Genomic DNA, 22867 nt, shown 5'->3' with positions numbered 1-22867 from the left:
TAACCACAATTGTTGAAAAATAAAGAACAAATTAATCAATGCTATAAGTTATTAGAAGTTTGCTAGGTTTGGACCTGCGTTCAGAAGAATAGAATCTGGCCTCAGCTGTAGTAGTTTTTACATCCTCCCTGCTTTAGCAATCATGTCTGCTTCCTGTGAGACAAGACTGAGCACTGTCAGTGTGTCAGGGCGTAAGCTGCTATCAACCTTTTGAACCATTTTGTGCTCTCAAGATACAAATGATGTCCTGGTTCAGTAAGTGAGAGCATGGGGGCGAGACTTGTGTGAGGGCCCTTCCTGTGGTCTTGGCTGTGTTTACACCTCAGATGTTGCCCTGAAGCCCATTGATTCCTTCTAGCCCCAATCCCATGAGTCCCACTGGCCACCACCATCGTCACTGCTGAGAGCTCTCAACTCAGCAACCAAAAGGAAGGGCTTCTTTGTTTTGAGCTTTTTTATAGATCCTAAAATTCAGACCCTGTCTCAGGGAGCCTACACCTGAAAATGAGGTGAAAGGGTGAAGGAGAGTACCAAGTAGAAGTGAAGCAAATCTTTTTTTAACCTTATAGGGGAACATGGGAAGGTGTCAACTTATTAATGCTATGCACGGTTGGACTGTGAAACTCCTTGCCAAATGAGATCATTGATATCCAGAATTTAACAGGGATCAAAACAACACAGACATTTAATCAGTAACAAGACTACTTTGTTTGAGGAAGTAAAATACTAAAAGGGAGTTGAAAAGAAAAACAATGGTATATAAAATGACATGTTTCAGCTTTAAGTCAAATTCTTGGTGAAGAGTTATAGGAAGAACTGTTTGTCATGGTCAAATCCATTACTCATTTCTGCAAGGTTTCTACTAATCTTCTCCAATTCACCTATTGTACACTACAACTGAAGATTAAAAGATGAGCTGTTGGTCTGCTCAGCCTGGCAGATGCTGTCTTACTGACATACGAAGCTTTAGAGTCAACATTCCTGAGAAACACCCGTAAAAAACCCCTATGCTTCAAACAGGAAGACCTTTATGTTAATTACTGCTCTGAAGCACTTAGTTATCATCATGTGCCTTGCAGACTCTCCAGACACATTTGTGCACTCAATCTTACCAACAGCAGGAGAACCCCTTCTCCTTTGTAGTATTTTCTATAAACATGAGCCAAAGGGGATAAAATGACATTCTGGCTATTTTAAGTTTCATTTCCTAGTTTTAAACTCTGATTTAAATTTGATGACAAGTTATTACATATGTATGCATCCTAATGATTACTGTAGGTCAACATTAATTCTATTCAACTGAAGGGATCAGACCCTCAGTACAGAGCAGATTCTTGGAGCTCCTTGGGTCAGTGTTCTGGGGAAGCAGGTTTTTTACAGTTTACCTAACTTCTATTAAACAATTTTTGGCCCAGGTTCTTACAATTTCTATTTTTCATTATACAGCTGCACTGCACCCTCTGGTGCTCTTTGGACTTTGAGAGTGGTGTCCTTTGAAATAGAAGTTTCTTTTAGTAGGTGAGAAAGATGTACTTTGAAAGCCTCATAGAAGCTCAGTCTTTCTAAACATTTCCTTGAAAATACTGACTGTGCCTTCCCTTGGTTAATCTACTAAAAAATGATTGGAAGATTTAAAAATTGGTCCATGTTAAAACTGTTGGGTTAGTAATCCAGGCATGAGTCTTCTTGATGTTCCAGAGACTTCTTGAGTGTCACCAACCTTGGTACAGGCTCTCAGTGCTCAGTGGAAGAAAGAGGGTGATGTCACCAGTTTTCAAGGGAAAAAGGCAGTCTAAGCTGTCAAGCTATAATGTGAGTTCAGTGCCTTTGCTGTGATCAGTTTCTATGTCATTCTGGTTGGTGTGGGTGTCTTCCCACACTGCACGCTGGCGATGCTGTTCCTGTTTTCAGGGGACTGACCCTTGGGAGGTTGTATACCATATGTAGGCTGCATCTTCCTTTGGCTCACAGGTCAGGAATCTCAATGAAATGTGACAGAAAAAGCAATGTAGGTCTGATTGCTTCCCAGAGTATTTGCATGGAACCTTAATAACGATGTTGGTTTGAGAGCAACAGTTGGACCATCATATTTGAGCCTAATAGTAGACCAAGTATTCAAAGACTATCTGCTATGTCATTCTTTAATGCTGGCTCAGGTAAGTAAATCCATTCTAGAAATAAGAGCATATATGTAATTATCTAGTGGTGTATTGGCTTCTTTGCTGGTTTCCATATTTTTTTGTGTATTGATACAGTACAGTTATCAGACACCTGTTAACTGTATGAAAATAGGAATGTGTGTAAAACAATTTGTCCCTTATTGTGCTCATCTACTATTTTTTCTGCCAATTCAACTGGCAATCCACTGAAAATTTAAAACTCAGGAGTCATTAATTTTGAAATTAGTTTTAAAAGCCTGTCTTTATAATTAAGGAGAATTGTCAGTCATCTAATAAAATTATTGTTCAACTAATTAAAGACATTGGATTTTTTTTTAATTCGACCCATAGTGTTAATAGAAAACTTCCAAAGTGCTGGTCAATCAGACTGCAAAAAAAAGTATTGGTAGGTTTTCTGGAGTGTGGGATCCACCTCTAACATAAATATTGTGTACAAAGTTGATTCATTGCTGGCACTCTGTTCCCTTGTTGCTTGGAGTTGTTGCTCCCATCGTACAAGGCTCAGAATAGTAAGACTTGCATTAAAGAGTGAGTTCCTGGGCAGCATGCACTAAAGTCCCTCTTTCCTACTCCTGTACACCAGTGTCTAGCCCACTTAATTTACAGATGAGCCATACAAACTAGTTTGATGGAGGATTTCCATTGATTGACTTTCAACAAGAGTCAGAAATTGTGGGATTTTTCTGGTTCTTGGTAAAACTCCAGCCAAAATAAATCCATTTGCCAAGAGAATCTCAGACATTCAAGACCAGATTTGCTGTACTGAATAAAGAATTTCAGACTTTCCCTGCTCATAATTTCAAGATTCTCTGTGCCTGGTTCCCTTCTGCCCCCAGCCTGTGAGCTGATAAAGAGGGAGCCTCCAGTTCCTACAATGTCTCTGTTTTCAACTGCACTGGCCTTGTTATGAGAATAATTATGATCCCTTCTGTTGGCATTTTGTTTCTTAACTTTGTGTCACAACACAGTGCCATTGCCAGTGCACAAATTGGCATCTCAGAGATGCTGTCTCTGCCATGGGTCCTTGTTTATTAGTGGTGCAGTGGACACTCCTGCCTCTCTGCCTTCATCTAGATCAGCTGACACTTTTAGCATTGGTGGTTTCTGGTTGGATCCCAGTTGTACTGTGTGGTTTGGTGTCCCATGTGCCCTGCCCAAGGATAAACAGGGCATTGTATTTGGCAGATTAAATCAAAATATACAGAAACGCCCTTCTGCTGCACCTCTTACCTGGAAAATATTGCACGTACAGCAAAGGGAGGCGGTGGGAGAGGAATTATGTGGTTGTCTGGGTTTGCCTGTCTGATTCTAGAGGAAAAACTCTCAACACAAGAAGATGGTGGTGATCAGGCACATGGGAGGAGAAAAGTAGAGTCAGTGCAATGAGTCAAACATTTATCTGCTGTAGGGCAGAGTTAGTGCCAACAGCTCTGTCTGGCTCCTTTTCTAACAATTGTGCATGATCATCCTCCAAAAGATGTCAACAGCTGCTGGCACTGGCTCCTGACAGCTGTCTGCAGCATCTGCACAGCTGCATCCTGTGGAGGTGCTGTAGAAAACACGAGCAGGTAATAGATTTTGCAAAACTGGCTTGCAAGTCCCTGAGGCTGAATTGAATTGTTATAAATCTCATCCCCAGATGTGGGGTTTCTGTCACTGAAACACACAGTGCCTTACCATACAGCCATGTAGGAGCTGCCACAGAAACTGCCTCTACCAATTTAGTTAACCTTTACACAAGGTTTAGGTAGGGTTTTTTCCCACTGAAAGCAGAACTATTTTTAATCCTTATACCCTCTTTTTCAAATCACAGGTAGTGATTAATTACTCCATTGTGAAAGGATTGAAGTACAATCAAGCAACACCTACCTTTCATCAATGGCGCGACGCGCGGCAGGTCTATGGCTTAAATTTTGCAAGCAAAGAAGAGGCTACCACATTCTCCAATGCAATGCTGTTTGCTCTGAATATCATGAACTCACAAGATGGAGGTAAATTAATCTCTTATTAATTTGTGACATTTTACAGTGCTTGTTATCAATCACCTAGTGCGGTTGTATTGAATAGTATGCTATTATAAAACACATTATAATAAAAAAACTTAGCCTTTGGAAGACAGCCTTTAGATCAGCATTTGCTGCAGTATGAATTGTACGTTTTCAGGTTCTGTTCTCTTTCATTCTCATTTTTCATGGTACCTTAACTCACCATAGTTTCTTGGGAATGCCTCAGCTGACAGGTAGCCCCACTGATTTATGTGGATCTGTGTATGTTTTGCTTGCTGGATGGCAGAATATAACTTTAAATAAACAGAAGCTAGAGTAAAATTAGCAACATTTTATAGGATAGAACTTGGAGCTGGTATTTCTAATGTGTTGAGTGTCAGCTCCAGCTGGTGGCTCTTGCAGGTCAGCTTTCAAAAAGAGGAGTGTGTGGCACCTTGATTATTTCATAAAGTAAAATGCAAAGGCATGTACTGCAAGCATTGACTGATTCCCTCAATACTATATTGACTGCAGAAAATATTTGTGGTTTGCTGTTCTGTGAATTTGTCACTGCACTAGCTTGACAAGAGTCCAAAGTAACAGCCTGGTTTCTCAATGGAAACCAGTTTCTGGTCTGTGGTATCTGAATGAAGTACTGCCCTTAGTTACATGCTTATGACCTCTCTGCAGCTCCTGGGCTGGGAACAGAGGAGACCCTGTGTGATGTCGTTTTTCCCTGTAAAGTGCACACCACAGCCCTGTTTTCTTTTGCAAACACAGTGACTCAAGGTTTACATCACCTGCTGCCATCAAGATTTCACTGCAGTGTTCACTGGTGATGGATAGGAGCTCATTAGAGAGAGATTGTCTCCTGTCAACCTTAAATACACAAATATGTCTTACTGAAAGGTGTCTCTGTAATATGGAAGTTCATATTTTTATTCTATTTCTGACCTGTTAAGCTGGAAAATGCAGAAGTCATCAAAAATCAAGAAATATTTTAAATTCTGAGTTCTGTTTATGAAAACTGAGGACTTAACCCTACCTTCTTCAGATTGAACATTTTCAGCTGAAGTTGTGCCACAGCAGAAGACTTCATGAGGAAATCTAGTCAAGATTCACCAGTCCTAAATTTATGCAAATCTGAAGAGTACAGTGCTTTGGCTGCTCAGATGTGCTCAGCCCTTTTAGACCACTAAATAAGACTTCAAATTTGGATACTTTGACTATGGTCTTGGTGTAGTGATTGATTTAATGCCTGTGATGATTTTATCTTTCTGAAAGTTCTTAAGTTTGGATTGGTTTTTTTTTCCATCTGTCTCTTCCCATCAAACAGAGTGAGATTTTTCCAGGATTTTGATGTTGTTTCAGTGTAATGCCTTGTGGAAATGAGTCTCAGGTTGAGGATTTATTGCACATAGACTAAAATGAAAGTAACTGTCTTATGGTTGATACCTTAATTATATTAGCTACTCTTACCAAAAAACAGAAAGTATTTTAAGAAAGTATTTTTGAATACTTGAAAGCCTATTAGATTTCTGAGAAGTTTATGAATATTCAACAAATAATAATTTGCATTTTGCATTCTTTTGGGTATTCTTTATTCATTTACTTAGCACACCAAAGTGTGCTTTAGATGCTTTAAGACTTAAGATGCCACCCATGCTGATGGGCTTGCATTTTAGAGTTTGTAGTTGTCACATACACAGACATGAATTGGGTCACAGATGAAAAAATTTCCTACTTTCTTTTCCATAAAAAAAAAATCTGGTAAATATTCTGTCTTCAACAACCCCTTTTCTCTCACATGTAAAGTGTTAAAGGTTTCAAAGGTTTCCAGTTGTCCCATTCTTTACAGCTGAGCTGGTCAAAAACTGAAATATGGTTTAAAGGGCATTTCAGCATTTGGGTTTTGTTAAAAAAACTCTGATTCTATGAAACAAATTCCCCAAATAGTCACTGCTATAATTTTTAATTATCAAATTTATTTCTATAAATAGTTCTCTTTAATTTATATTAGCTACAAATTTATAATAGATTATATTGAGGACCTTTATATCTTCATAAGTTTCCCAGTTATTGCAGTGATCTCAGTGTGCATGTTGACAGCAAAAGTACATAATGAATTTAAGGTATGGAACATTTTTTCAGATCTGCTCTTGCGGGCTCCTACAGCCCATAAGCATTTGTGGCTATAAATTAATGTGAATAAGATTTCACACAAACACACATATCCATATATCTTTTCAGGCACAGCCACTGCCTGCATGCTCCATCCATTCTGCTGCCTGTATGCTGCATTAGAATCTGCTCTTTCATACAGAAAAATCATTAGGGAAAAATTGTATTTATTATATCTATGCATCCATGTATTAAAGTTGCTCATATGCTTATGCAGATGGATGGCAGCTTTAAGGGGGAGGGGAGGGGGGGGGCATTTATATGCACAGAACTGCTCCACACACTAATCAAATGCTCAAGCAAAATCACACAGCTAAACAGTGGTTCCCTCTGGCACATTCATAGGTCACCATACTTGATCTGCTAACTCCACAGCTTGGAATATGGTCTGTGCACTACTTGGGATGTGCTATTTGTAATGTTTAGTTTTTCATATATTCCCTGCTGAGACATTATTATGTTTAGGAACTTCTGGTCTTCCCATAGTTGAATAGATTCTGGCTTCCGTAGCTGCTTCTCCCTTTATTTTACCACCCACTTCCATAGACTAAAATTAATCATGGTAGACTACAGCAGAAAATGTGAGACTGCATCATATCTTCAGCAGACATGGAGTCAGGATACTGTAACATTTGGGAAAATAACTAGTCTTGGCACAAAACTGTGGTGCAGGGTTTTGAATGGTGCATAAAGCTGAGTTAGTTTAAAAGCATTATAGCAGTCTGTGTTTTGGGGAGTTGGAAATAATTTTTAGGTAGTGTTGAAATTCAAATTACTGGGTCACTTCAAATGAACATACTCATTATGAATGAGTGATGGGAATTACTGTACTGTCCCTTCTCCTCATGAGAGAAACTCTGATGCCCAAGATCAACCACAGGCACTGATCTCTCTGTACTGATTACATGGGGTGTGAGTGAAAACCAAACCAAATGCTTTGTTAAATGCCTACAGTTAAGTGGACTGAATCAGATCCTACAGCCAGGTGTTAACCTGAGTTGCATGTCAAGATCAGTGCTGAGTAAGGGAATTTCCCTGGGGTGTGACGTTCCAAAGTTCGCAAAAGCTGGGAGAAAAGCCATAGTCTAAATTCTCTGTCTAGTTGCATTTCTGCGGGGACGTGCTCATACTCTCACCCATGGAGAGGGCTGGCCATCTTACACATGTCCAAGTTCTCAGTGCTGTGGGGGGAGTCTCTCCCAGTGCATATCCCCAGGGTAGTGCTTTGTGAGGATGCTAATGATTATGTTAAGAGTAATCTGAAATGAGAGAAAATAAGACTAAAAAGAAAATAATAATAATACAAATATGTACCATCCTTGCTTTAGAGGTTGACGGTTGTCTTACTGAATCACAATTGTTTACCTGCCAGCTTGTTTATATGCCTAATTACTTCGGTTTCCTTATACATCTCTAATCTGTTCTCCACAATAAAAAATGAAGAGTTGGTCCTGAGTCAGCCTGCAAAATGAGAGCAAATTATAACATTGACTTTCTCATTACCAATCTCTTGCTTACAGTTCTTTAATAGTGACATTTAGTAAGATCATTAGTATGACAAATGACTTCCCATTTAATTGTTTTTCTTTCATGGCTGTCCACTTTGTGAAGTCAGACCTTTCACTGGCATAAATTACCTGATACAAGGCAGTGTAGCTTACTTTGTCACCTGCAGGCAGGTTTCACTGGGGGCAGAGCATCACCCCTTCTTGCCCCAGGAGACTGTGGGAAAAGCATTTTGTGTGGACACTGCCCACAGGGTGATGTTTGCTAAGCAGAAAAGTTTCATGTTCTCCAGGGCATACATCCTCTTAGATTTACCAAATGCAATGACTGGTGGCAGTGCAGCTCATTATTGGACCAGGACATGAAGTGAGCTCATTAGTAAGCTAAAACAGGCAAGTTGTTCCCTGCCATAATTTTGTAGGAAAGCCAGTGGTGCCTGTGCTGAAGGTAACTTTCTGCAGGGCTTAATGGAGCCTGTGCGCTCAGTGCTTCTACCAGGGGGTTGTTACACTTCCTTGAGACAGGGAATAAGACTATTTTCTCTCCTTTCTTGCTCCCCAAATTTCTGGGGATAGGCAAAAGAATTCTTCCTTTTTCCTTCTTTATTTGCTCACTTCAGACATTGCCTCAGTCCCTGCTAGTCCCTGGCAGCGCTTGCATGTTCCTGTGCTGCAGAAGGAGGCAGTGGCTCCTCTTTGTGCCTTGGCGTGACCAGCTCTGGGGGCATCTTGGGCTTCCATGGCTTAAAGAGATGGTGCTTCTTGGAGATCTGTGCTACTGGTAAATGCTGCCTGTGACATCATGGATGTGTGTTATCAACTTTTGCTTTTCTTTTGATGTTTTTACCCTGGGGACTTTGATACTTATTGTTGACTTACAATGCATGAAAATCCTGTTTCTGAATGTAAACACCACATGCTGGAAAGCCTTAAGCAGAGGGCTCTGTTGCAGAGTTCATCATAGAGGTCAGCTGCCTTATCTGACTAAGGGAGAAGTTGGAGAAGAGCATGCAATAGTAGGAGAGGGATTTGAAGAAAGTTAATAGTAATTTGTTTATTTATTTATTGCTTATAAGAAAGCAATAAATAATATTCTAAGTGGCTTACATACCACACAATAGAGAAGTAGGTCATGGAGGGTGCAGAGTTCAACCCCATGCCTTCCCACATGGAGCTTCACAGACCCAGCCTTAACTCTGCAGGAAGAATGTTTTGGTAGTCAGAAGGGCTGCTCCTCTTCTGAAGATCTGCTGACTTTTCTTTTCCACCATTTCCACCATTGTGGATTATTTGACAGGTATTTCTCCAGCCCTGTTTCCCATAAGTTGAACTTTATGAAGTTCTACAGAATTTGAGATCTTTTCCCATTCCTTCAGTCATTCTGCTCTTACCCTTTTACAGAAGTGACAGCATTTCTGTATTGCTGAGAGGAAGTTCCTTGGAAAGCACTTTGATACCACCAAAATAAGGGGAGAAATATAAGAATAAAGCATTGATTTATCAAACAGCAGATAAACTGGCAGAATGTAGCATACATTCTTTTGTCTAATTAGATGCCCTAAGTATTTGCAAGGTTTCTATCAGTGAAGGATGTGTGTGAAGATTATGGTGCAGTGGATTTCAGATGAAAGTCTACACAGGTTTTTTAATAGATTTTTCTAATGTTATACTCAGTTCATTTTTTCATTAGAATTGTTTCAACTAATCCCATGGCTCTCAGTTTTTTAATGGTACTCAAGTGTAACTGCTGGGAAACTCAGTCAGCTGAATTCATCTTCTACAATGCGGTGCCTGTTTTAGTTGATAATATTGCCTCAAGACTTCCCAGCACCGCAGAGGACACAGTGTGGGAACACAAAAGACTGCATCTTCATTACAGTACTGCATAATACATAAAATAACTCATCAATAATAGAAGGGACCCACCACAGAACACAATACCCATTTGCAGTCAGCTGGTTCCAAAACTGTACTGCTGTAAAGGGATCTGTGCCCCATGCAAGACACTGCATACAATGCTGCAAACTCATCTCCCACGCTATCAGGTGTGTTGGTGCAGATTATAAAGCACTAAGATGGTATATTCTGTGCACATTGTACTTCTAAGTGTGCTGATAACATGTAAAGGCTGACAACATGTAACTTCATATTGTGTAGGCATTGCAGAACTGTAAGCATGCACCTGCTGCAGGTCTTTGAACCAAGCCATTCCACAACTTGTTCATATTTATAATTTAGGCACAGAGAACTTGTAAATAACAAACTTTTGAACTCAGTAGTGTAAATATGATCCATGTGGTCAGACACCTAGTGCTAGCCAAAATAGCAGCCCACAGGCAATGGTTAACTGGGTGCATGTGAAAAATACAAAGCACTTTTGCTTCTTCAAAGAACAAAGCTTTCCCAGAGGAATAAATCTTTCCTGACTGACATCTTTCAAAAACACCAGAAAAAGGTTTAGAGAAATACATTTCACAGTTTTTCCAGCTTCATGCCTACACCAGTTTCAATATTAACTTTAGCCGCTCAGAAATGCTCTGTGGATAGGGCAGTTTCTAATCTAAATTGCTGTGCTTTGTAAATCAATGAAGAGGGAGGGAAAATTCAAGTAAGATGATGAGCTTTTTGCTTTCGTCTGCTGCATTGCTTTATCGCTGGAACTGTTGCAGAAAAATCCACCTGACTTATGCATAATCTTTTAGTATATTGCTTACTGTAGAGACAAATTCCTTCTTTTGCAAACTGGACAGAGCAGCAAACTAGGGGTGAATTTATTGAGCAATCAGTGAAGGGCACCCCCCAGGCAGTGCCCCACCACATTTTTAACCCTTTGAGGGCAGGAGAGTCCCTTGTGACCTCAGTTGAAAAGCATCAGCCCAGCCCATGGCAGCACTCATCGTGTGTAGGTCCAAAGGCTTTTTCTTCCCATTCTGATGGGGATGACTGTCCTTACACAAACCCACTGCTCACCTTTCCAAAACAACCAACACTTCTCCTCCTGGAATAATAGGCACTTGCCTTGCAAGCTTCCCTTGCCTGCCAAATTGCTCAAGTGTCCTCAGGTTAACCTGAGTTGGATATAGGACATTTCTAGGAACCTGGGTACAGTTCACATTAAGAGAAACATGTTTAAAACAAGACCTGGAAGAAGTTGGCCCAGCCAGAAGAAGCAGTGAGTAAAACTGGTTAATCTTCTGTATTAACTTGGCTCCAGCTGATTGGAGCACAGGAGGTGAATTGCTCCATTTGTGAGTAGATAAACTGTGATTACAGACTCCTTTCAGCATTAGAACTGTAAATATCACTGCTATTATTCATCTGTCAGGAAGTATCAAACCGTTATTTAATTATTCTGCTCTATAGAAGTAGGCATTTTTTCAATTCAGTTTTTCAGCCCTCCAGATGGTAGGGATCCACGGCAGAAAGTTTTCCAGGCACTGAAGTGCTCTCCCAATGATATGCAAACAAAAGCCCATGGCATGTTGCTTGTACACATCTTAGCCACTTTCCTGTGGGACTCTATTGTATCCCTGCTCAGAGCAGCAGCAGCAGCGCCGGAGCCCCTGTCAAATGTCTGGAACAACAAAAGGTGCCTCTGTTCTTTGAAGAGTACTATAAATCTAATGGCTCTTGAGCCTCTTCCTGATGTCTTTTGCTCTGCTAAATTCTTCTTCACTAAATGAAAACCACTTCAGGAAGAAAACTTGTGTGTGGGAAAAAAATTGTCGAGAGATTTAAGAGACTTGCACATGTTGAAAGCAAAGACTTGTGCTAGCAAGATTCCTTGGTACCATTCCCTTCAAAGTCTTGTTTTTCTGAAAATGGTGCAAACTGGCAAAGTTTCCAGAGCTCAGTGGTAGGAGATTCAATGTGGCTTTTTCACTAGACGACAGTAAGTGGCAGAAGAACATATTAATTTAGGAAAAAAGTAATTATCAAAATTTAAGAAGTCCAGTAATTTATGTGTAAGCAGCGTAGGCCAAAGTTTGGCTGGTGTTCATTTGAAGAATGTTTATAGGGTGTTTACTTGCTGAATATACCCCTTCATCTGACAAGGGCTGCTTTTTTGGGGCTAGTCTGGACTATATATGCGTCATGTCCTGTGTCAGACAAGGGCTGTGAGTGGAGCTCAGCCTTGAGCCACAGAAGTGCAAAAGTGGCTTTGCACCAGGAGATTTTGTTACACAGAAGCAGCTCCGTGTCACTCACCCTCCTCTCCTTCCTCTTCTGTCCCCAAGGATGTGGCAGGAGAAGAAGTACCTGCGCTCAGCCTATGCCAGCAGTGTGCCACCAGCGCCCTCAGGCTCAGCCCCACAGCGGGCAGTGATGGGATCTGCCCTGCCCCTGTCCCTCTGCTCTGCACAGGCAGTGGCAAAGGGGTGGGTTTACACCTGTCTGCTGCCTTTGAATCTCCTGCATAAGCTCAGTCTGTCCTTAAAGTCCACAGCTCTTCAAAAATCTGAAGCATACGAAGAGCAAACAGGTTTTTGTGAGAACAGTATTTTTCTCTTTACGTTTTCCATTGCCATACTTTGGCATGTTGAGTCTCAGTGCATTTTGTTTTGCTCACCAGTAACAGTCTATGGGACATTTATTTATTGATTCAGTATCTGATTTCTTTCAGTGAAAGAGAAATTGCTTCTTGGAAGAGATTTGATTTTTTCACAAACCTTTTTTCTGTTTTGTGTTCAATTTCTGTCATTCTTAAAGTGCTTTGATACTTGGTGTGCTCGGGTGTTCTCTAAAATAACAATAAAATAACTTTCTGTCGGAACACAAATTGCTTTTTTAAGGCAGTTTGTCTTCCTTTTCAGACCCTGCATGAACTAGAGGTGCTGTAATTCCACACAGAACTGTGTGGATATGCCTCTGTACATACACTGACATCTCACCCCATTCTTTGGATTGACTCACACTATTTTTAGAACCAAGTATTGGTATAGTTCATAATATATAATGTCACAGAATAAGTTGAGAAGAATATTCTGTGAAATCTTTCTCTCTAGGAGAAAGAAAATAAGTATTGAAAAATAAATGGACTATTTTAAAAACTGTAATGGATGCCCCCATTCTTAAAACAAAACCAAAACCATTAAAATAAATGACCAGGAAGTGTGTTGTAGTGGTAGTTACCCAGATTCAGATTTGCAAAGAGTGGTAACTGTTGATATGTTCTCCAAGCCTGAATCAGACCAAACTAGACTTTTACAATGGTGCTGTGCTTCTCCAAGTGCTGTTTATTTTTGGAAAAGTGAACTATAGAAAATTAGAAGAGCTTGTACAAAAAGTGACCTCTCCAGCTTTCTACAGCATTAACAAGTATCTGACTATACATAACACAGGAATAAGTGTTGTGTTCTTTCTGAATCATCTTGCAGAAATAGTGCATTCTGATAATGATGGTGTTGTCTAATTCTAGTGTTACCCTCCTCCCCCCATTACTTATTTTATACTTTATGTTCACAGGTACCCTTTGTAATTGTTGGGTACCAGCTAGTTTTTTATCAGCATTTAACTTGAAAGGAGACACGCAAATGTATAGAGATTAAGGTAGGTTTGCATTATTATCATAGAATGGTTTGGGTTGGAAGGGACTTTAAAGATCATTTAGTTCCAACCTCCTTGTCAGAGGCAGGGACACCTTTCACTAGACCAGGTTGCTCAAAGTCCCATTCAACCTGGCCTTAGTTGCTGAGTTGTCAAGAAACTAGCTGCCTTTTTTGTTTGTTTGTTTTTGTTTTTGTTTTTGTTTAGTAGACATTCTGCATTCCCAGCTACGAGACAGATCTTGTAATAGTTTGTCTCTACACAGTAACTCATATATTCCCCTAACTGTGATCCCACTCATAACAAATAATAATTGTGTGGCTGTGATCTTCCTTTTAACGGGACCAGAAATGTAAGTGTCTGTAGCACAGGGTTTTATATCTGATCTGGGCTGTCTGTGTGGTCAAGGAACAGTAGCATGGACAGCCAGTTATGTATTTTAGGTGCCTCTAAAGGCAAAATTCATCCCATTTTTCCTCTCTTTTTTCATACTGACTGTCAAGGATGGCTGCTAAGAAACCTTCTTTGGTTCCTAACAATTTTGCTATGATCTTCTTCCAAACTTTCTAATTAATGAATGAATGATTTGTAATTATAGTGTAATTAATTAGTAACTACAATGGTGATTAAACCTCTAGTTTAATAATAATGAATTGGGGACCTGGAATATAACGCAGATAAGGTGTGCTTTTAGTGATGCTCCCGTGGATTTCCCTGGGACAGTTAGAGAGAACTCACAGGAATGTGTGTGTTGTGCGTGTCCATATGTGTGTTCATATGAGCAGTGCACATCAGATTATCACTTACTGAGCTCTGCAAACAGATGGGGTTTGTGTATGCAAATTTTTGGATTTTATACCAGAAGTGAATTTGGGAAGAAATTTGCATGTATAAAGGTAGGAATCAAGAATAAGTTGCTGGGCTGAGAGGATTTTTCACATGTAATCAAAATAAAATTGATAGGATTTTTAATTTTGTTTTTAAATTCTGCTTTCATTAAGTGCCATGGTTCACTCTGCAAACAACATTCACTAAAAACATGCCTCTGGTCAAAACACACTGTGTTGAGGACCAGAGGAGTGAATGGGGGCAGGCAGCGTTCAGCTGAGGAGGTGGGGCACAGCTCTGCACCCATCTCTGTCAGCAGGTTCAGCTGAGGGGAAAGTCTGCTTAATTCCTACCACTGAGTGAATCGCTATATGCTGCTGCCAGCAAAGCATGCAGAGCAGCTTCTGCTGCTGACTGGTAATCCCTGGGAAGCTCATACAAAATCTGTTAATGGCCTTCTTAGATGACTCCATGCAGTCATCCAGCGCTTTATTTTTCACCAAGTCAGGGACTTGAAAGCTTTAGGTGGTGTGTGGCATTCTGCAAGCAGAATCTCAGACCCTTATGGCAATGACTTGTAATTTCTGCAGTTAATCCTAATGAAGCTATACAGATGAAAATGGGATTCATTTAACTGAACTTCAGCCATTTAAATGCTAGGCATCTAGTTTCCAGTGATTGCACAGTTTCCTTTCCATGCCACAGAGCAAGGGGGGTTCACCTGAAGGTGATGAGTATGTCTGTAGTCCTGTGCTGCTGGCTGGTGGCCCAATAAGCTGCACAGTCCCTGACACACAGCTGGGAGCAAGGCACAAGTCTGATAGAATGGAATGGTAGTGGGTCATCCAGCAGTTCAGGAAGGAAGTATTCTGCTGACAGGTGATTTTAGTTCCCGAGGCATCCAGCCTTTGCCCTTGTACGTGCTCAGCTGCACAGCTGAGGAGGAGATGGCGTGACTCAGGTCTTGAAGGTGCATTTAAAATTCTGCTCTGCTTCTACCAGCAAAAAAGTCAAACCCTACCAAGCAATCACTGTCAATCAGATTTGCATGGATAGCTTTATCTGTTGGTCTTGATTAGTATTCTGGAAAGCTCTGTAGAAAACATCAATTTTGATTCCGTTTCCTCCAGTGCTGGTTTCCAGGAACTCCCTCTGGTGGTTAGTGCAGCGCCTGGAAAGCTGCGTGAACATCACCGGTGCGATACAGCACTCTGAGAGAGGTGCACAGAGAAGTATCTTGCCTTTTTTCACACCTTTAAAAATAAACTTGGAGTCATGAGTCATTGAGGTTATCACCTGTTTTGACTGCTTGAACGTGTCAAATGCAAACTGTTCATTCTGGTGAAGAAATGGTGCATATCCTGCAGCGTGGCAGAGTGAGGAGCAGGATTGCAGGCACCTGTGTGCTGCTCTGGTGCTTTGCAGACAGGAGCAGGAGGATGTTCAGAAGGTTGAATATTGTCAGAAATCCATTTGAATATGGATTGTCCTGAAATTTAATGGATGTCACTTCTAAGGCATTTTAGTTTATGATTTGCTTTTTTCTTTTTGTTTAATTGGCATCCACAGTAGAAATGACTGTGAACATTTGTATCTGGGTTCTTAGGTTCTCCTTCATCATTTACAAACAAATACATTTCAGTTTCACTTCTCAAGATGCTTTTGACAGCAAATCTTAGGGCATCCTTGCTAAATGCAAAGGAAAACACTTTGAATCAGCAGAAAATAGCATGGCCAGCAGGACCAGGGAAGTGATCCTTCCCCTGTACTCTCTGTTGGTGAGGCCACACCTTGAGTACTGTGTTCAGTTCTGGGCCCCTCTGTTCAGAAAGGATATTGAGGTGCTGGAGCGAGTCCAGAGAAGAGCAACAAGGCTGGTGAAGGGAATGGAGCACAAGCCCTATGGGGAGAGGCTGAGGGAACTGGGGTTGTTTAGCCTGGAGAAGAGGAGGCTCAGAGGTGACCTCATCACTGTCTATAACTACCTGAAGGGAAGTTATAGCCAGGTGGGGCCTGGTCTCTTCTCCCAGGCACTCAGCAATAGGACAAGGAGGCATGGGCTTAAGCTCTGCCAGGGGAAATTGAAGTTGGATATCAGAAAAAAATTCTTTACAGAGAGAGTAATCAGGCATTGGAATGGGCTGCCCAGAGAGGTAGTGGATTCACCATCCCTAGAGATTTTTAAATGCAGATTGGACGTGGTGCTGAGTGCCATGATCTAGTAAATGGACTGGAGTTGGACCAAGGGTTGGACTTGATGATCTTGGAGGTCTTTTTCAACCCAATCGATTCTATGATTCTGTGAACATCAGGACTAACTGAACTTGGACAAAAAGAAAGGAGCCTTTCGGTGTCCTCCAGAGCCTGCCAAATCACTAAGTGCTGATGATGACTAAGAAGGGTGGCACATCTAATGCAAAGGCTGGCGAGAGTTAGCATGCACAGTGCCACAGAAGGGGTACCCTTGATCGGGGGTACAGAGGTGGATGGATGCAGGTAGCCAAAGGGCAACAGCAGCATGCAAGCTGCTCCCTGCACCACTCTGGAGATTTGTGGCCCAAAAGTTTGTGGATCTGCAGTGGAGACAGAAGGCACTAGGAGAAAGCTTGGTTCCTGCAGAGTCAGCAGCAAAACTCCTGACTGAGAAAAATGAGTAATTTACCCCTAGTTTGTGAAAGGAACAAGGATTAGAAAAGTGTAGCAAAGGTGAGGATGCAAAGGGAAGCATGCCTTGTGCTTCCTGCTGATCATTTAATTTCTCATCTCTCTGACCTTTCTGATCATTCTAAATATAACATTTAGACTTAAGAGCTAAAGCTTGAAAATAGATATATGGCTCTTCAGGCAAGCTGGCATTTGATTCCTCTTTTTGGTATCTACTGTAACATTGCTATGAGTGCAGAGTAACTGCATTTTTTGGACTGTTATTGCAATGATTTTCTTACAGACGAGATTGCCCCTGGGTGGCTTTACATTATCTCATCAGCCTGAGAGTGCACCCCCAAATCACCTCTTTTTGCTTATCAGACTTTACTGGTGCGTCCAGAAAATTGCACGAATAGGGTTATGCTGTATATATTTCTTGTCTTACATCACATTATATTGCAGTTAGATCTTTCAACACCACCGTATTTTTAAATAATGTTTTCCCTGACACTGCAAATGGTGCAGAACATTGTAGGCAGACAGCCACCGAACTGAGCTGCTGGAGTTGGGGGCAGGGGGTTTGGTCAGCAAGACATAATACACAAGGAAGGTATTTTTACAGTGATACAGTGAGAAACCATTGCAAAAACCTCAACAGTGCAGAGACGTGTCCTTGGTCACGCTGTAAAGGTCAGCGTTGGTGTGTGGGGCGCATCAGTGGGGACTGAGTATGCAAGTGCTGCACCAAGGTCTGTTTTTGTAGGCAGGTTTTCTCACCCTTTTTGTGGCCACCTACTCGTTCCGGTGTCTCTTCAGCTTCTGAAGTTAAATTGCAGATACAACACACAATAGGTGAATCTCTTCTGGAGCATTCACACTTGAGGAACTCACTGAGAGTCTACACCAGGCATGAGGTAAGTGCCCAAGTCACTATTTCAGCCATGCTGGGAAAAATATTTCCAAGGGTTTCCAAGGTTCTTTTAACGGAAACCAAAACTTGTTCCCAGAAACGTGTTACATCTGGTTGTACTTTTCATTCTACTAAAATCAAAATGGAACTTTTGACCTTTCTGAGAAGATGAAGTATGTCTTTTTCATTCTGAAATTGCCTTTTGGTTCACTTTTATTTTAAAGTGCACATAATGTAAATTACCATATTTGGTTATCATGAAGGCAAGAACAAAATCCTAGCTTTCTGATTCAAAATAAATTCAAGCTAAACATTCTTTTAGGTTTCCATTTTTAGGCTCAAATTCAAGGTAAATTGCAAAAACATAAAAAGACTTTTATTTGTAAAGATGAAAGGAAACATTTTGGTGTTTTTAAAGAAAAGAAATATCTTTTAATTAGACTCAAAATCCCATACATTTCTGTGCTGGTTCAGAAATTGTCTTTAATTTAAATTTTTAAATGAAATCCCAAAATTTTACCAAAAATTCTTTTTTCATGGCTGTACTAGGAACAGTGATGCAGCAATGAGTCCTGGTCAGCAGTATCTTGAATTACTGGATTTAACATTATTTCTATTACATTTATTTTTAGTGTTAAAATTAATTTACAGCTAATGTGAGAACATTAGCTATTTAAACAAAACTGCAAAACATATTGTCAGCTTTCACACTACATAAATTAAACCAGTATTTTCTCTTAATACATGAGAAACAGGGTGTTTGAGTTTTTTGTCATGTCAAATCATTCTGAAAGTGTCTGTTGTGCTAATCAGCTGATTTGTGGGTTCCATTTTCATTGCTTTGCAACACTGTGAAAGGGATGATGATGTCTCTATGTTCTTTTACATACATGCTTTAAAACTGGGTGGGGGTTTTTTCCAGTTTAACCTTGGTTGGAGATTTTGAAACATTTTTCTCTAGGCTTTCCTCACAGCTTTCTCACTGAGTTCAGTGCCTACGAAATTTACAGTTAAATCTTTCTTTCATTTTTTCAGCTGGAGTGTGTTTTTCCCTTCATGCAAGTTCCTGTTAATATGAGAGCATTGAAGTATGAACTGTAGTCTCCAGGGTTTCTGCCATCATGACCCATGTTGTTTGGGGTTTGTCCTCTGCAGTGGATTTATCAACAGAGGAGACTGACCCAAGCAAATTTAAATCAGTTTTTTTTTCTCCCTGTCAGTAGTACAATGCTTTTAGTTCAGTGTTCTGGTCAAGTTATCAATGACTTATTTTCAAAACAAGCAAACCCAAAATTCGACCTACTGATGGGGTAAAGCATAGTGTCAGAGCTGGCTTTGTTGTGCACAGCATGAAATAAAAGAAACTTCTGGTTTGGGGTGGTATTTTTTCACAGGGTTGTCCTAAAAGAAGATGCTTCAGGAACCATAGTAACCGAGAGGTGCATTAGTGTGCAGGGCCTGTAGGACATGGAGTAAGAATCAAATCCCCCAAATCAGAGCAGTGTGGCCAAGCAATCTAATAGCCAGGAGTCCTCAGCATGAAACTGTCTCTAGAAAAGGGCTAACAGCTGCACCCTGTGGGCTTGAAATGCCTTGCAGACATAAGGGGGAAAAGCCCTTTATCATGACATTGTCTTTCATTAAAGTCTTTCATTAACTGATTTTCAGAAGTTAGTTGCAGGGCTTTGTCTTGTCAGAATAGATCTTTATTTTCGAGTAGAAATTATGAGGGCACGTTTACAATGATGACTATGTAGCGAGAGTATTATTTCAGGATTTATATTCATTTGCATATCAGATTAAGGTTTTATGCCATTCCCTATGTGAATTAAACATAGATAGCAGTTATGAGAGTTACAAGATTTTCTGATGGGTTTCTGTGCTGAATTGCAGTGAAATCTTACATTATCATATGAAAGTGCGCCCTCTCGTACATTAATATCCTTTTGCATTTGGAATGGATTTAAAAATAGATATCATACTGTATATGCAAATTATGCACAATATTCATAGGGATTTTTATTTCAAAGAAATTAAAGGTCATTCTGACTCCACAGGGAATAAAGTTTACAATTGATAAAACAAAGCAGAGATGCATATCCTTAATGTTACTCATCCCCTCGGGGAATGGTGCTTCATCTCCTCTGACTCAGGCAGCAGAAAGGGTGGATCCAGCTTCCCGTGCCACACCTCATCGCTGCAGTTAAGGTGTGCAAACCATGTGGCATTGCCTTGGCAGAGACATATCTCCTAAAAGAAAAAAAAAAAAAAGGAGAGGAAAGTAACAGACAGCAATAAAACCTGAGAAAGACAAGGGATACAAATGAAAGCCATTGCTGGCCACCAACTGGATGATGCCCAGCCAGTCCTCAAGCAGCAGCCCCAGGCCAACCTTCCCCCTAGTTCTATTGGTAAGCATGACACCATATGGTATGGAATGTTCCTTAGGTCAGTTGGGGTCAGCTGTCCCTGTTGTGTCCCCTCCCAGCACTTTGTGCACCCCCAGCCTGCTCTCTGGTGGGGTGGGATGAGATGTAGAAAAGTGCTGCTCAGCTACAACTACACCATCCCTTAGTAATGAGGCTGTTTCCAGCACAAATCCAAAATACAGTCCCATACTAGCTCCTGTGAAGAAAATTAATGCTATCCCAGCTGGAACCAGCATACCAGCCTTCTACAAAGTGATCACCCACACCAGCTGTGTAAAAAACCATTTGTGAATTTCTTCCTGAATATATGCAGAACATCTACATATACATATATGAACATGCACTGATTTTACTCATAGAATCATAGAATAGTTTGGGTAGGAGGAGACTTTGGGAGCTTATCCCCTCCTACCTCCCTGCCCTAGTCAAGGGCATCATCACTGGAACAGGCTGCCTAGGGAGTCACCATCCCTGGAGGTATTTACAAAATGTGTAGATGTGGCACTCAGGGACATGGTTTAGTGGTGGACTCAGCAGCGTTAGTCTAAAGTTGAATGGATGATCTGAAGCGTCTGTCATGATTTAACCCCAGCTGGCAACATAAATCCCATGTAGCTCATTTGCCCCCTATGTGGGATGGGGTGAAGAATCAGAAAAAAGGTAAAATATGGGTTTAGATAGGAACAGTTTAATAATTGAAATAAAATACAATGATCATCATAGTAGTACTTAAAAGGGAAACAACAAAATGAAATAAGAACCTAGAAAGACAAGTGATGCACAATACAGTTGCTCACCACCCACTTACCAATGCCCAGCCTGTCCCCTGGCAGTCATTGGCCCCTTCCTCTCAGTTCCTTCACTTTATGTACTGACCATGACACTCGGTGGGATGGAAAATCCCTTTGGCCAGTTCGAGTCAGCTGTCTGGGCCATGCTCACTCCCAGCTTCTTATGCAGTTCCTCACTGGCAGAGCACGGGAAACTGGAAAGTCCTTGGCTTAGGGTAAGCACTGCTCAGCAACAACTAAAATATCTGTGTATTACCTGCATTATTGTCATACTGAATCCAAAACACAGCTCTGTACCATCTACTAGGAAGAAAATTATCCCAGCCAGGGTAGGATCTTTTCCAACCTAAATGATTCTATGATTCTATGACTTTTTGCTAGCTCAGGTTGCTCGAAGCACCATTCAACCTGACCTTGAACACTTCCAATGATGGCACATCCACAACTTCTCCAGGCAATCTATTCCAGTACTAGCTAAGTGCACGGAGCTGCAAAGTGCCAGGTGCAAATGCTGCTTTATAGGATTCAGACCCTCTTCTGCTCTGTGCCCAGTGCAGCCTTGTCTCCTGCAGGAGGATTTTCTGAGGAAGTGTTTTAGGAAAAAGCTATCTTGTGCAATACTTCGGTAAGGAAGATTTCTGTGAAGGAAGAAGAATTAATAAAATGTGAAAATAACATTCAGCTAGAGGGTAATGGGATTTCCTGGTGATATGAAACAGGCTCCATGGTATTTCAGAGAGAGCCTATCTCTCAGCAATAAAATGTGCTGGTTAGAAAAGGAGATAAAATGTTCCTACATCTCCAAATCTGAATCATTGTAGGTTTTATAAACACGATCAGGGCTGGTTTGGTTCTGACTGATGATAGTAAGAGACTGTTGTGACCCTGCTACTTCACAACGCCTATATTTAAAGTGTCAATGTATCACTTTTTCACAATACTGTGAGTCTCTTCCCCCAGATTCCCTGGAGGTTTATTCATGGCTTCTTTCACAATTTTCATTTCAGCAAAGATGATTGATTAAAAATCAAACAACACTCTTAAAGGTATCCCATGGCTCAATACTTTTGCTGAATTGCTCTTGCCTAGTCTCCTATCCTTGCTACAGATATATATATATATATGATCCTGGGACGAGCTGTGCTGCTACCGCAAGTATTTTTGAGAGGGATGTAGCAAAGGGGCCTTCACCAGATATTGAGAAAAATTGACTTTGAGCTGGTAAACCTAGGCATGTAGAGAAGAAACCTTATCGCAATTATTATCTTCTAGTGTAACACAGCACATAACTGGAATTATATATATGTAGAAAAAATTTCCGGAATTGTTCATGCCAAGATTGCAAAAGATGATTTATGTTTAAAATTTGTTTAAGGGTCAAACATCGAAAGCAAAAACTTTTCAGCAGGTGACTTTGTATTTATGTATTGGAATATGGTGAAAGAAGCAAACCAGTTATTAAATACATAGTGCTTGTCTCTAAAAATGTATTTTAAATAGAGAACATGTTATTACAGAAGATATGAATATTTGGTGTTCCTGATGTCCTGGGTTTAAAAGGGTTCTATTACTAATTTTTTAACACTACATGTTGCAATTTCCTCTCTCTTTGTTATGTAAACATGTTACTACTTTGGCCTAAATGGTAAAAGGTAAATACCTGCCCAGCTGGGGTTGGTGTCTAGGGAGTGACACCAGCAGCCTGGTCTGCCATTCAGGGACATCTTCACACTTGGACCTCAGAACTGCTTTGCTAAAATAGGCTGAGTGAATGAACCCTTTGCATCTTACCAACTAAGTAGTGATGCAGAGTACATTTGACCTGAGTACGAGGTTCAAAAGATTTTCTGGTGTCATTGTGGTAA

General features: G+C 40.7%; 1 protein-coding gene across 7 annotated transcripts in view; it reads left to right on the top strand.

Moving 5' to 3' along the window:
* EVL (Enah/Vasp-like) overlaps positions 1–22867 on the top strand; it is a 149432-nt gene that overhangs the window by 81153 nt on the left and 45412 nt on the right. For all 7 annotated transcript variants that reach the window (XM_071557524.1, XM_071557525.1, XM_071557529.1 and 4 more), the window contains exon 3: positions 3994–4171. In XM_071557524.1, the coding sequence (XP_071413625.1) occupies positions 3994–4171 (178 nt within the window). The remainder of the gene's footprint in view (positions 1–3993; positions 4172–22867) is intronic.

This window comes from Pithys albifrons, chromosome 6, assembly GCF_047495875.1.
Source record: "Pithys albifrons albifrons isolate INPA30051 chromosome 6, PitAlb_v1, whole genome shotgun sequence".
NCBI lineage: Eukaryota > Metazoa > Chordata > Aves > Passeriformes > Thamnophilidae > Pithys > Pithys albifrons.
This window is presented reverse-complemented; position numbering and strand designations above follow the sequence as displayed.